Here is a 16,376-nt window from a genome sequence, read left to right on the forward strand (position 1 = left end):
CCATGATTACTATAACAACCACGACCATGATTATAACAACAACGACCATGATTATAACAACCACGACCATGATCATAACAACCACGACCATGATCATAACCACGACCATGATTATAACAACCACGACCATGATTATAACAACCACGACCATGATTATAACAACCACGACCATGACTATAACAACCACGACCACCTATCTAATATACTATAGGAATAGCTGTGTGTGTGTGTGTGTGTCTGTTCTGGGCAGCCGAAACGGCACAATCGTTTTTCATCAAACTTGGTGGAAAAATCGCAAAAAATTCGTAGAGTGGAACAAACCTTTTCCCATGTCGATGGTTTCTTTATGAAGGCATTAATTAACCATTTTATTTACGCTGGAAAACGATGTCGCTGTTTGCTGTCAGCCGGACGGCGGTTGCGCGCTAGCCATGCATGGGCGTTCGAACTTTCACGCCTCGGTAAACTGTACCACCGGACTCGCCACTGGGCACAAAGGTGCCCACGATCACTTGTGTTTACTATAGTACGTAGTAAAAATTATAAATGAATGTAAAAGTGATCGGTGATTGGTTACTTAGTTTCCCGTTGCTTAATTAATGGTTGGTCTTTGTTGTTTTGTATTATATTATACTTTTCTGCTGGTACAGTATATACCCGGTACTGTTAATTTGAGTTGCCAGCTGTTTCCAGCAGTGTTCGAAGAATCATGAATGAGACTGTACAATCGTTTGAAATAAAACCAAAGAACTGTTACCGTTCAAACTCTAAAATCAATGCTGAACAACTTTTTTGTAAGCTTGTTATTTAATAAGCTGACAGCTTAACTTAAAATTTACCCATTTCTTTCTTGAATTCTGTTCCCGAATCCCATATTTTCTCTTTTTTAAGGCTATTTTTTTTCAATAGGCTGAAAAAGCAGTTAATTTCAGACAAAAAGTAAAAAATAAGGTGCCTCATTGTTAACAGATGACATGTGTTGTCAAGTCCATCATCTTTATCTGCATGCCAGTACATGATCCCAGAATAACCCCCAAGATAGATTCTAGGTACTCCCAGAATCAACTGCCTGTATGTACGGTACTACTTGTATACTGTAATATATCAGTGTACAGTACAAACTTACACACAATTCTTCCAATCCCCCCATTTGACACGTCACACTTAACTTACTTATTAGTTTAATGTACTGTAGTACAGCAAAAACCCCATAATACATTCCCCCCGCTAATTCGAAACCACTTATAATCAGTAATATCCCCATTAGCTGGAACAATTGGTGCAGAGCACTTCTGGGGATGGAGGACAACTTTCTCAAACCCCGAAAAATCCCTTATCCCCAGAATTTTTCCGATTACTGAGAAACATTCCCAGAGTCTAAACTATGCATCTTGCACAGACAGACACTAGCCCACATCCCCAGAATGTTTCTGGGTGCTGGGAAAAGTTTTCTGAAAGTCTGTAAAAGCAATTCTAATTAAATTATAAACTCCATTTCTTGACTACAATAATCCTAAATAGTTCACCTAAAAGTTTGGTTAAATAACTATATTTAAAAACACAAAAAATCAATATGATATGAGTGTGCGAGTCACCTCGTGAATGAAGCTGTGTTGTGGTGAAGACTGGTATTTTCCAATTGCACGGAGCTATGGGGGATTAGTGGGTCTCATGTTACTGACCTGACCTAATGTAATGTCAGGTGGACCTGAGATGGGGGATTAGTGGTCTCGTATTACTGACCTGATGCAATGTCAGGTCACCCCTTGTTGGGTGGGAGATTAGTGGGTCTCAAGTTCCACTGATTGGCTGGACATATTTACAGTATATTGAAGTGAGTAAGAAATCAACAATATACAGTATCCCATAAACATTCATAGTGTGAACTTAAAACCCTCCAAATTATATTTTCTTTACCGAAATCGAAAATTCAAAATAATGTACAGTACAGGTATCCCTCATGGGTTAGGTTTCTTGAAAACCTAACATTACGTATGGAAAAAAAATATGATTTAGTTCCTAATGACAAGAAAACCTCAATATTATACTTAAAAAAATTAAATAGGTTTGCAAACAACAAAAAACCTACCTAACCACTGTAAATTAGTACTGTATGTACTTAAATACAGCACTCTAATTTCACAACTAACCAGTACTGTAATATAGCGTCAAGCACATTAATAAATTTTGAAATATAAAATTGGTACATTACCTTAAGTGACCACGAGGTGCAAGAATTGAATACGTATTTGTGTAAGCGAATTTTCGCAGAACAAACATTTGTGTTGCAAAGTATACCTGTAACTTTGAAATATGAACCTCGAGATGAAAACACTATACCTGTATTGTATTTTTGTCTGGTTTATCTCCCTATATCAAACTCATAATAAGAGTTTCATGGTTGTACTTTACCAATTTTTAACGGTTTGGTTTTTCACGAAATGACACAAAATTGCCAATAGGTTAGGTAAAATTATGGTAATCTTGGAGTAGATGGCTAACACCAGAACATGTTTTACATTTCATTAATGTTCTTTGGATTTTAGTAATAAAAATGATACGACAATGCACCGAGCCTAATAGAAACCTGACCTAACCAGCCAAAGAAACCTATCTAACCTTACCTAATTTTCTAGCCGGGGGGAAGACCTCCCACCATATTAAACAGAAAGTATTTACATACAGGTAATTCAATATCTGGTACCAATAAAAGCAACTTTCTTGAAGCAGCATGGTATAATTTGAATTTTTTGTGGACGTGAGAGTACGGGTCATAGGTCCAAGTGTAGAAGAAAGTTAACAAACAAAGAGCAGACAACAAAATACAGTGACTCGACAGTTTTTTCACCTGAATATTTATAGTAAATATTTTTTTTTACGTACAAAGCTCATGGAGACATCATTTAAGTGTTATATGATCAGTTTTTCACCGTGTTTTACCCCGCAATGTTCTTCATCCTTCATGCCCTTCCTGGTAAAGGTGATTTATGATAGTAGAGAACTAAAACATAAAAATAAAGGGAAATTATTTACAACTTCACAATCGCTGAGTTTTCATAGAAAACGAATTTAAAAATACAGCAATTTCACTGTTTTTAATAGTGGACACTGTCGTAGTTATGGCAAATGTGTTAAGAGGTTATTTCTAAATTAAACCTAATATAACCTTAGTTGATAAGAGAAACAAGCGGCAGAAGCAGTTATAAGACCTTACCAACTTAACCAAAGAAACCTACCTAACCTCCAGTCCCCTCGGCATATTAAACAAAAAGAACTTACAATTATATGATGTAATTTGACGTTTTTTGTGGACGTGAGAACAACAACCCAATCCGGTGACTCTTTAACATACACTGTTGAGGTAACTGGCTGTGTACGCCTCTAATCACCTTATTATGTACCAAAGGAAGCAATTTCCATAAAAAATTATTATATCATAACTCACTGATGAAAATATAGTAAGAATATAAACATCAATACAAATAGCTCGTCGGCTGTGATGTCCTCCAAATTAGCCAAATAAAATATACTTACAATATAATTAAAATAAAAAGTTGTACCGTTTTTAAACTGTCATCAAAAGAACATATTTAGAAAAAAAAAATAACAAAACTGAACAACTCCTGGTGTGAGTCATCTGTTCCAGTAAAGTTAGGTAGGTAAATACAGGTCAGCTTTTTTTTTTGCGTGTTTTTACTACACAATTTGGGTTGAGGTGGGAAGGTTTTCATGAATTTACCAAAGAAATAATGGTGAAATACATTTAAAACACACCAAAAAAAAAACAGAAAAAACCATACTTTCGTCCATAGTCGTGGGTGGTCCTAAAACGAATACTGTGTGGGGTTCAAGATGTTTGGTTCACACTCAGGATGGGATGGAGAAAGGAAACTCACAATGTGCTCTCTATATACATGTTGTATTGGATGTACAATGCAGCTTGGTGCTGGGAAGGCAGCATGGTTACAAGCGTGATGTAGAGAGAGCTGGTTGGTGAGGATGCTCAGAGAAGGACCAGCTTGTGGGTCGCCATACTCGCCAGCGGGAGAGAGGACCGCCAGGCAGGCGGAGGAGCGAGGGCCGCCAGGCAGGCGGAGGTGTTGCTGGCTGGTTGGTGTAGGTAGAAAGAGAGAGATCACCACGAGGTCAGGTCTTAAATAGCGGGGGTAGGCGTGGCTTAGCAGTTGACCCCCGCTCCGTGGTGTATGGCGGCGCTGGTTGACCTAGACCACGAGGCATACACTGGGGAATTGGTGGGGTCGGCTAGGCAGCGACAAACAGCGTTTGTAGGGGAGAAATCCACTACAACTGTATATAAATATAATGACCCAAAACGAAAAAAAAATGCAAGTTCCATCCTTATATATGAAGTTTAAAATTTTTCTTAAGGTTTTTAGTGTGATTCATTTGATTCTAACATCCAGTTATCGGAAATCACTCGTTCCTGCCCAACCTAACCTAACTTAACCAAATTAAACCTACCCTAACGTGTGTTAATACGGAAATATACACCGGTATCATGCTTATTCTATATATCCTGATGGTACTCTCATGTTAACCATCAATTCTGAAGAGTGAAACGTTATCAGTACTAAATGCAGCTGCTAAAAAAAATGAGCAATACAATATAAAAACGGAATATGCCGAGTTGTTTGTCTTCCTCCCTTTATTCATTACCTGCTAATTATTTTGTTCACTTTCAGGTTGGTTGGCCGTCCCACATTCTGGCTCGGGGGTGAACGCGTTCGCCCTATAGCCCTTGCTAGTACAGTACAAACTTACCAATACCAAGGAATATTATAAGGAAATTAAACTCCCTTTTATTTTATTTTGAATCCCGACACTACCGCAATCTATTTGACAAGCCAGAACTAATAGAGAATGGGACTTTGGAGTGCTTGAAAATGTTTTTTTTTTTACGATAACTAGAATGTTTCACGCTGATTCGACTCTTTCTACCATCAGTAACCAATTACTTATTGTTGTATTTATCATTTTACCAATTATCAGCTTATTAGCCTGTGGGGTATGAGATTGTTTGGTTCACACTCAGGATGGAATGGAGAAAGGAAACTCACAATGTGCTCTCTATATACATGTTGTATTGGATGTACAATGCAGCTTGGTGCTGGGAAGGCAGCATGGTTACAAGCGTGATGTAGAGAGAGCTGGTTGGTGAGGATGCTCAGAGAAGGACAGCTTGTGGGTCGCCATGCTCGCCGGCGGGAGAGAGGACCGCCAGGCAGGAGGAGGTGTTGCTGGCTGTGGCTGAAGGTAGAGAGAGAGATCACCACGAGGTCAGGTCTTAAATAGCGGGGGTAGGCGTGGCTTAGCAGTTGACCCCCGCTCCGTGGTGTATGGCGGCGCTGGTTGACCTAGACCACAAGGCATACACTGGGGAATTGGTGGGGTCGGCTAGGCAGCGACAAACAGCGTTTGTAGGGGAGAATTCCACTACAATACTCCCCCTTCCCTCCAGGCGGTGTAGGAGACTTGTTGTCTGCAGAGTTGCTTAGCACATGTGAGGCAGAACGGGCGGTGCATGCCTCATGTGAGACAACGGCGATGGCGTGGATGAGCCGGTCGCTGGATACAACTGTCTATATACACACTATCTGTGGGAGAAGAGAGGGAGAAAAAGGGTGTGTGGAGGCGATGAATGTTGTGCTTCCCTCACGGCAGGTACAGAGTCGTCAGATGCGCCTGCTGGGGTGTGTGGGCCTGGGTCAGGAGCAGGGGCTGCGTCAGCAGAAGCGGATGAGGGCTCGTGACAGCAGCTGGGTCCACGACAGCAGCAGGGTGCAGGACATTAGCAGGGAGTACCTGAGGGAGAAAAGAGGGGTGTGTGGGTCCGCACTCAGGAACAGAGGCCGCATCAGGGGCGGCAGGGGTTACTGCTGGGCCGGGGTCGGCGTCTGAGGCAGGACGGGTGTGCTGGGGTCGTAAGAGGAGCGACTGTCTGCTTAGAGTAGCAGAGCTGCTCTTGGGTGTCTAACCTGCGGTGTAGAGACAGTAGCTGTAGAGCCGATGAGAGCTGCTTCTGGGTGGATAAGCCAGTCTTCCATGTTGCTTGAAGACTGGGAGCGTGATCAGTTTCTCCTCCATCCTGTGTGAGTGGTCACTCCGGGGTCACCATTTGTGGGGTATGAGATTGTTTGGTTCACACTCAGGATGGAATGGAGAAAGGAAACTCACAATGTGCTCTCTATATACATGTTGTATTGGATGTACAATGCAGCTTGGTGCTGGGAAGGCAGCATGGTTACAAGCGTGATGTAGAGAGAGCTGGTTGGTGAGGATGCTCAGAGAAGGACAGCTTGTGGGTCGCCATGCTCGCCGGCGGGAGAGAGGACCGCCAGGCAGGCGGAGGAGCGAGGACCGCCAGGCAGGAGGAGGTGTTGCTGGCTGTGGCTGAAGGTAGAGAGAGAGATCACCACGAGGTCAGGTCTTAAATAGCGGGGGTAGGCGTGGCTTAGCAGTTGACCCCCGCTCCGTGGTGTATGGCGGCGCTGGTTGACCTAGACCACGAGGCATACACTGGGGAATTGGTGGGGTCGGCTAGGCAGCGACAAACAGCGTTTGTAGGGGAGAATTCCACTACAAGCCGGTCGGACAGTTTGTTCGTCGCTAGTTTTGACCAGTATTAGTGCAGGAAGAAACTGTAGTACAGTTAACAGTACTGTACCTGGCGGAAACCTTTGATGTTTCTTGTTTCATTCGGTAGAGTCACACTGGATAACATCCTTCTCATGTGTGTCTAGTCCGAGTAGGACTCGAACCCCTAGCATAATGTTGAGAGATAAATGCATTGCCACTGAGCTACCAACACTCCAAATTCCAAATTGTTTAATGATTATAGTTACTGATTGAACACATTATTGGCTCATGTAGAAAATTAGTAAATACAATAAGGAAAAATAGCCATAATGTTCAATTTGTATGGGTCCCTTCACATGTGGGGATTGGTCTTAATGAAGCAGTAGATATAATAGCAAAAAGAGCCACGGAAAAGGCCGAGATCGACATAATATGGACTAAAACCTTGAAACAATTAAGGAGCAAATCAGGGAAAATACAATCAATAGAAGATAATTTCAAAAGGAATGAAATATACGAGAAAAGTGAAACAATGAAACATTACCATAATGTTCTCATGAACACAAAATTTACATATGGGAAAGATAGGAGTAGGTGGAAAGATTCAGTGCATATGAGGTTAAGATTAGGATATAAATATTATTGGGAACTTGGAGCTGAGAGAAGTGAACAGGATAAAGAATGTAGAGTTTGTAGAACATCCAGATCCCATACCCTGCCACATTATATACTGGAATGCCCATTACTTAATCTATATAGAAATGCTCATATAAATAATGTCCCCAAGCAAATAGAGTGGATGTTTAAAAATAGTTAAATAGATGAAATATTAAAGAAATATAGAAATTTTGCCTCTATAATATAACTATGTACTATAACTGATGAAATGAAATATTAGGGATTTATGTGAGTCTTGAGAGGGACATTCCTGGACTGGGGAGGGGATGACTAATGTCACTTCATCCCTTTGAGATGTATTAATGTTTTTGTATCTCAATAAACGTATCAATCAATTATAGTTACAGTACAGCTCATTTTACTATTATTATCAATGTTATGGCTCAATTCTCACACGTTAAAGTGAGCTTATTTAGTTTTTATCTAACTGTACAAAAACAATTAAAACAATAAAAAGGCATTAACAATAACAAGAAGCAGCCTTTGGTCTGCCTTTTGTGCACCATCATCAAAAGTTGCATACACTCCAAGGTGCAAAAAATGACGAACAAAAAAGTCACATAAAACATAACAGACAAAACAAATATGGACACTTATACAAGTCTATTAATAATTTTTGGTCCTTTATTTTCCCACTGTTAAAACGACGTAATATAAGATACTCTCAAGTATTTCCTCAAGTATGTGTAAAAGAATATTACAAGCATATCAATGGAAAGAACTTTTAACCTGTCAGTCATTTTCTAGTGTTATGATATAACTCCATTATTTGCCAACAGTTACTTGATTATAACATCTGTAACATGTTGTGAATTTGATGGTCCCAAAAGGTTAATAAAATATAAGCTTATAGCTCCGTATATTCAGTGCGGACTCCTCAACTATCTTCTCAATTACAGTATTTAGAAACATATAAGGAAAATATGTTAGTAAGAGACAGTAGCCGTGTACGTGAAACACTACATGAGGGTAATAGTATGTCGCTCGGTATATCAAGGCATGGTTCACATCCTATGCTCCAATGGGGACAAAGACCGCAGATAAAGCTACAGAAGGGGAGAGATTGAGGCCTGGAGACCTTCAGGCGCAATCATTGGGGCAGATGCCGCCGATGGCACACACGGAATTCGCCCAGTCACAGATATCGGCATTGGGGTTGAAGAGCGTACCCTCGGCACACTTCTCCTCTGTTGCCTCATATTTGTCATTTGCGTTCTGCCGAGTAAAAACAAAAAATAATATATTTACATGTACTGTATCAGCACACCAGTATTGTATTTAAAATAATGAATGAAGACTTTTGAGAAAATTATGCTCTTGGAACCAAAAAGAGGAATCTTACACTGAGCTACAAATATAATGCATCACCACATCTACCTCAGGGTAACAGATAAAAGTTGATCATAGTTTTTATCGGATTAAATGCCCAAACACTGACAAATAATATTTGTGGAAATTAAAAACAAAAAAAAGTATCTGCACACGTGATACCTTCCCTCCAGGAACCTCCTTCCTGTGAGGGGTTTGCCACATACTGTATAGTGCTTCCATTATGTGTTTAGCTATAATTCTTACAAATACTTATACAATGTATTTCTTGTGCCACTATCCACACTTCGAACATATCACGTGTTAAAGCATCTTATATCACACTAAGGATACTACGGTACACAGTCAACTGAATATCAAATTTAGATACCAATGAATGTGGATTCGCAAGTATATTTCTTAAAGTAAACATAACACTATAAAAAAATTCCTAAAGTTTTACCTGAATCCTCAGGTACTGTTACATCATTAATGCATTATTAATACTCACCAGGGAACAGAGGTAGTAGTGGTGGCAGTTGTCGGGGTCAGCGTTGATGCCAGGCTTTTGACACACACCATCAGGAGGAGGAGGAGCGGGGGAGGTGGTGGGGACGGTGGTGGGTTTGGTGGGTGCGCTCGGATCCTGTGACACAACAGTTCATTAATCAACCAATATAATATAAATAATATAAGAGATGAACTTCAAATGCGCATAATGCACGAGAATAAAATTTTATAACATCTACAGTACAGTATATGCAGCATCTTGGTACAAAAAGCAATATTACGGAAGTGGAAGGAGTCCAGGGGGGATTTATAGAAATTAAGAGTTCTAGAGCTGGCTTTCAATGGTGCTATAGGCAAACTTACGGTGGTAGTGGAGGGTGTTGTGGGTGGTGTGGGTGGTGTAGGAATGTCACCACCAGAGAAGGTTTCCCTCAGAGTCTTGATAAGGTCGAAGGGGCGGCCACATATACCATGGAAGTCGTCCGTCTCAATACTCCAGACCATCATACCGGCCAGGTTCTTGCTCTTAGCATAACTGGCCTACACAAGTAAAAATACCATCAGTACTATTGAAGGCAGTCACCTGAATCATTATTGTGTTATCTATATTTTGTGTAACGAAGAGTAATCCTTTTAAGGTTCTTGAGAGTTTAGTCACTATGAATGCTTGAGTGGTTGAGTTTTTCTTACCTTCTTGATGCAGGAGTCGTGGTCATCATAGGAGCACCAGATCCTCTCGTGCTTGTAGCTGTAGGTGTAGGGCTCGTTCATACCTGGTGCTATCTCTACCACCCAGTCACTCTCCTTCTTCTGGAACTCACAGATCTGCACCAAAGACAGGTCAGACGTTTGAGACAATTGTCAAGTTATTCTAATGTTGATAATGCTATTTTTTATTCAGGTAACAAATTAGGATTACACCCAGTTCCTATCATGCCCTCAATGCGCGCGCGCACACACACACACACACACACAGAGTTGTTCATTACCTCGTTGTAGCCTAAAAATCCTGGACTCCTGGTGTAGGGTCCTGCAGGTCCTGGCTGGCTGGCGGGGGCGTAGTAGCCGTTCTCCTCCGTGCTGTAGTCCAGCTTCCAGCAGCGACCATACAGAGGGACACCCAGTGCGATCTTGGTGCTTGGCATTCCTCCATCTATCCAGTAATTCACAGCGAAGTCCTGTACACATAACAATAACACCATTACGTGGCGAGACAGAGCCAATATATGAAAATTTTTATTATATATATATATTGTTTTATATCTTAATGTATATTGTTTGCGTGTAACACGTAGCTAGGCAATCGCTGAAGGCACTGTATATTTACACCAAAATACCGTAGATAAACATATCCTTCCTGAAGTAAGTGCCGTATATACAACAAACTATATATAGAAATAAATCCAGATTCGCATAAGATAAAGCTGTAAAATTTTCTCAAGTTACTGAACATCAGTTATATTTTGTGATCAGAGGCATAAGTGACCATATTAACTTTATTACCTAACGATTGTAAGTTATTGTGTGCATCATGGTAGATCAGAGAGGCAGGTGACTCACCTGGTTGAGGTAGACATTATCTCCCGTGTCGTCGGGGTACTGGTAGAGGCCAGACTGGTGGTGGGTGTAGGGGTCCCAGGCACCATGCAGGTCGTATGCCATCAGGTTCATAATATCAAGATTCTTAGCCATACCCGGGATGTCATAGGCTGGGTCGATGGTGAGCTTACCGGCTGACACAGCTGCCGTCAGGATCATGTTGTTAGCGTGTAGCGCCGTTGAGAGGTCTGACAGAAGGCTGATGAAGTTCACCTGTGAGAAACAACACCACACGAGTTAATGATTCTGGTTTGTCCTGAGGAACGTCATCGGTCATTGAGGCCCTGTTACATCTTAACAAATATATGAACTACTCTATTTAAGTTTTTGTGTTATTCTAAGATTTAATTTATGAAAAACTGCAGCTTCAGCAAGATGTCCATACAAATGTTAATGTTGACACAACAGTCAGTGACTCACCTTGTCCTCTGGCTTCCCTCCACGCTGTGTCGGATACTCCCAGTCCATGTCCAGACCATCGAATTTGTGGGCCTTCAACATCTCTATAGAGGAGTCGACGAAGGTCTTCCTCGTGGAAGAACTGCTAGACATCTGAGACCAGAGAAAACATTATTATGCACAATAAACAGAATCTGCTTCACAAATAAAAACATATCCAGATTTGAGCTGCATCTGTATATTCCTTTCAGCTGAATTGTTCATTATCACAGGACTAACACTCAAAGTGAGTTGGTTAGCCCTTCACTTTTGATATTTTACTTGTCTAACACCAGACGATTTTATTCAACTCAGATGGGACCCCATACACAAGGAGTTAAATTTGTTCAGGAACAGAGGACAATGAGAGGTACTAACAGCAGAGTACTTGGGGGATCCCTCGTTCCAGCCACCAACGGCTAAGATGGTGACCAAGTCGGCATTCTGTTCCTTGAGGGCGTTGAACCTGTTGTAGGCGCACTTACCCCAGTTCTCACACAGCTCGTTGTATGGGTCAAGCACCTGTACACCAGAATGAATTAATACAGAAATTGAAAATAACATTTACAATTGTCTAAAAATAATACATATGAGATTTAATGGTTGTAAGCTTTCAATTACATATAGGTGCAGGTAACAACTATATAATACGAAAGTGTATAGCTATATAACGTGTAATGTATTATAGAACATGTTATTTCATTATTTGCAATGTACCTTGTATTGCAATTTAAGAAAAATATGACTATCACATGTAGGTGGGCTCCTTGTTTAGTCTCTCTGGGTGTTGTGTTTAACCGCACTTCACCTACCAGTGTGCAGCCAGCAAGCTCCACCTACATGTTGGCTGTTAATTACAAATTATGTATGACTCAAATGGATTTCTTAAGTGACTGCATATTCCATATAATATGAAATACTACTTATAAGATGGTGAGCCGAGAAATATTCAGAAACTTTATACAATGTTTCTTGTAATGGTTTTGTGAACAAAGGGTTTAACTCAATATATCTCACATTACAGAGTTGATGGAGGAAATAGGAAATTATAGAAATTTCTGACTATGGAGAAAGAAGAACAGGATGATAGAATGATGATGAAAGGAAAACTATAGAAGACAAGAATATTTGAGAAGCAAAGTTGCATCTTTCTTTGAAAAATGGAAATCAGAATAATACACACAAGGCATTCAATTAAAGTTCAAAGTCGTGTGATAATAGCCCCCAAAAAGCTGCAAGAACATAGGTTTAGTGCTCCTGTAAATGTATTCAGTGCCTCTGCAGTTGACGAAGCTAATGTGTATGGGAAAGTGTTGATAAAAGGATTATTAAGGTTAACTTGCCTTGATTTTATTGTCAGAGCCAAGTCCAGCGAAGCCAAAGACGAGGTGAGTACAGATGGCAGGATCGATGGCCTCAACGTCAAACTTGCCATTTCCTTGCCTGTACACGGCCCAAGAGCCATAGTAACACACCATCAAGCCATTGTCGGCAGCTGCCTCACGAAACAGGAGTGTTGTGTTAGTTATTTACTTGTGTGCGAACAAAAGTCATGAAATGAATGAGTGAAAACACAGTTATGAATCATTAGCCGAGTTAGTCAGTAACTGAACCATAACTGTGATGGAGCCCAAACATTGTTCTGGTCACTTGGCTTTATAACCAACATGGTCAATTAGTCTTATAATACACAACATATAATGTCTACAGAGACACAGAAACAATAGAGCTGAGTCAATAGACTAAGATAATGGTAAGAGTGTCACCTGTGACGGCGAGGGCGAGGGCCAACAGTGAGAGAGGCACCAACAACTTCATGACGTCTGTTGTTCGTCAAGGAGTCAACTGTGGATGTTGACGACCACTGGTGCTCCTGAAGGTCTGCTCCAACATTTATACCCGAGGTGTTGATCCACATGCACACGACACCCAGCTGTATCTCCTGCACATGACAGCTGATATCTCTCATCTCCAGGCTGTGTGAGAGAGTTGTCAAAAAAGAAGAGATTAACAGATCCAACAGTACAGTACCTTGCCCTATAAACAGAATGAAAATATTAAAAGTGAATAAAAAAAAGGTAATCACACAAATTGATTTAAACAAATTTGTGCACACAAAAGAAGTATCTGCCCACCAAAGTCCGATGTTTTGAAATGAATACAATATACTGTACAGTAGTTTTGGTTCGGTTGGTGTTTCTGATAGCGAGTTGCACCTGCAGTTATCATAGTTATTATCTGGTGCAACTCACACTCAGAAATACCAACCGATCCGAAACTGCTGTACAGTGTGTTCATTTCCAAACACTGGACCCAGGTGAGCAGATTTTTTGTTGTTGTGTGTACCTCTAACTTATTTAATTGAGATAAATCTACAATGATTCAGACTTTCTACTTACAGAACAATTAAAATTTCCGATCATACGGAAAAATCTCTGAAGATGGAATCAGTTATTTCTTTACAAACTGGTGCAAAAAGAAGAACAAGGACACCAATGAATATGTCAGTTGATAGAAAAATTGTTGCCAGATGAAAATTGGAGTACAATCAGAACTGATATCGTGTGGGATGTAAGCAAGATCAGCTTGGGTCGTTGGCAACACTCACACCTGTCACCTTCCCAACTGTTGTCATCGATGACTTGTGGCTTATATGAAATCTTCAGCACTGCTTCCTTATGGTACGAGAGGACACTTGAAACTACTGTTACTTTATGGTGCCTGTGGGCTGGAACATTAGTACTAGCAGCGGAACACGGCGATGCTGAGTTTGTCTTTTTGACGGGCAACTCATGGTCTATGTCCATGACTACTATCATCTACCTAACTCAACTATACTGTCATCTACAATATATCAACTACATTATCATCTTAACAGCGTTTCTCAAACTGGGGGCAAGATTTTAGGGGGGCCATGGCTGGCTAGTGTAAGTAGTAAATGTTTGGAGAAAATGTTTTAACTCTGATTCAACTGTTTTTTGCTACTTTGCCTTGTTAGGGGAGAAATCTTTTTCTTTTCTTCTTTTTTTGTCATTGTGTGTAATCATAATACCCATACGGTACAGTTTTGATGTTTACATAGTATGGTGCAGCAGCTAGTTTTACATTTCCAACGGATTCGCTCAGATTGCACGATTCTAGTTCCTGTTCAGACGAATTCCTTGATCTCAGAACGATTCTGCTGCCGGAGACCTCTATGAAGAAAAATCTTTGACTGTATTTTGGTGCTCAATGTATCAGTCATATCCAAAAGTTAGTGAGATCGCACTTCGAGTCCTCTTGCCATTTTCTAATTCTTATTTAAATATGGTTTCTCCACCTTCTTCAAATAGAGAATAAATGCCGAAACTGGTTACTTGTGGACCCAGACATGAGATGTGCTTTATCAGTGACTTAACCTAAAATCAGTCGACTGACTGAAAGGAAACAATGTCATCCATCCCTTTGAACTGTCACAATATATGCATTCTGTTTGATGATTGAAAACATTAAAATAAAGGAAGAGAACCAGAACAGTTTATTTTCATCATTATTTGTGAGGGGCTTGGGAGAGAACTGAAGGGGGGGCCATGTTGAGAGTTCCTCATGGGGGGATGAAGTGAACAAGTTTGAGAAACACTGATCTACACCAACTCAACTACACTATTATATATACTACATTAACTACACTACCATCTACATTACAGAGCATTCAGAGCGCAAGCCCTCAACTTGGGAGATTTTAATTGAGTCATTACACTGACTAGGTGAATCTTATCACACAAGCCGAGGGAAAAGAATTCCTTGATCTCATTCAAGAGCCATTCCTTATACTAGATGTGTTGGAACCCCCGAGGAGAGACAACATTCTAAATTTAGTCTTGGCGACTAAGCAGGCTATGGTGGACGAGGTCTACGTCGGGGAGAAACTAACTCCGGCCAGCGACCACTGCATACAAAAAGATGGAATATAATCTTTGATAGTCGAGAGAAAGTAGTTGAGGAGGAATACTATGACTTCATCCATGGAGATTACCAGCTCATGGGAGACAAAATAAAGAGAATTAATTGGGAAGAAATCGTTAGAGAGGAGTCAGAGAGAAGGATCAATGCAAAACTTCATGGAAATCCTTAAGTTACAGTAGAGGTATTGTATACCCCGGAAAACAGAGAGAAGGGGGAATAGGACCAGGTGGGTGATTCACAGATTTATAAGGAATCCTGCAAGAAAAAATTCAAGATGTGGAAGAAATACCAGAGCACAGGGCATCTTAGGCCCGAAAGCAGAACGGTGGTCAGGGGCGGATCCAGGAATATATAAATGGGGAGCAAAACGTTGTGGGTGGGGGGGGAACATGGCGAGCTCAGTAAGCCTACCCAGCTGGGGGGTTTTGGGGAGGGTGCTGTAAGCCCCCCAAGATTTTTTTTTAAATCTGACCAATATTATGGGCATTTTGAAACCATTTTAAAGCCACGAGCACTTGATATTAGGGGATATTCTGAAGTCAATAGTAAATACTTTCTACCATACAAAAATGCCTGAGTACAATACTGTATTAAAGAAAAAGTACTGGAATTTTCTGGTGAAAAGGGGGTCTGGACACCCAGGACCCCCCCATGATCTGCCCTTGGTGGCTTGAGCCTGGGATTTGAGCTTGGCTCAGGCGTGCGAATCGAGATTCCTCGATCCGAGATTTCCTGCAGTGGATTGCCCATATTCAGAACATCAGGTTGAATCCCGGATCAGGTAATCTGTTGAATTTTCTTCAGTTATATTCCAGCCAATCACGTTTTATTTACACCGTTACGACAGCCAATCACCATTGAGAGTAATGTTTACAAGATTAAGGCGACAAGAATGACTCGATGAGTTTTTATGGAGAAGAAATCTCTCCTTGCACATAAGTTACTTTTGTTACTATAATTTCAATCAAATTATAATGATTTATGGTACTGTGTTACAACGTGGCTGTGTTGTTATATGATAAAGAAATTCATAGAGAAAGAATTAAGTACATACAAATTGTCGATATAATCCGGGACAAGTGTCAGTATTCATAACCAAGGCAAGATGAATCAATGCAGGGCGTCGTAACCTGGCTAGGTTTGGTTAGGTTAGGTTTCCTTCTGTTCTTTTAACCTCACATTTCCCCTGATTTGTAATGTTAAGAAAAGACTTTCCTTTATTAATACATTAAAATAAAAATGCATTCAGCATTTGTTCAATTATTTTGAAAATACTGTACATCAAAATAGTTTTCCTAAAG

At 40.5% G+C, this 16,376-nt stretch overlaps 1 protein-coding gene across 1 annotated transcript; it reads right to left on the reverse strand.

Annotated features, from left to right (window-relative positions):
* Positions 1–8,122: 8,122 nt before the first annotated feature.
* Positions 8,123–13,024, reverse strand: LOC121860919 (chitinase-3-like protein 1). The gene is made up of 10 exons (XM_042358298.1): positions 12,897–13,024; positions 12,474–12,625; positions 11,509–11,652; positions 11,113–11,244; positions 10,654–10,905; positions 10,083–10,271; positions 9,784–9,918; positions 9,457–9,633; positions 9,095–9,229; positions 8,123–8,490 (listed from the first exon to the last, which is right to left on the reverse strand). The coding sequence occupies exons 1-10, from the start codon at positions 12,946–12,948 to the stop codon at positions 8,356–8,358; spliced, it is 1,503 nt and encodes a 500-aa protein (XP_042214232.1). The 5' UTR covers positions 12,949–13,024; the 3' UTR covers positions 8,123–8,355.
* Between the last annotated feature and the right edge of the window lie 3,352 nt (positions 13,025–16,376).

The sequence above is a fragment of the Homarus americanus genome, unplaced genomic scaffold (assembly GCF_018991925.1).
Source record: "Homarus americanus isolate GMGI-L3 unplaced genomic scaffold, GMGI_Hamer_2.0 scaffold40248, whole genome shotgun sequence".
NCBI classification, from domain to species: Eukaryota; Metazoa; Arthropoda; class Malacostraca; order Decapoda; family Nephropidae; genus Homarus; species Homarus americanus.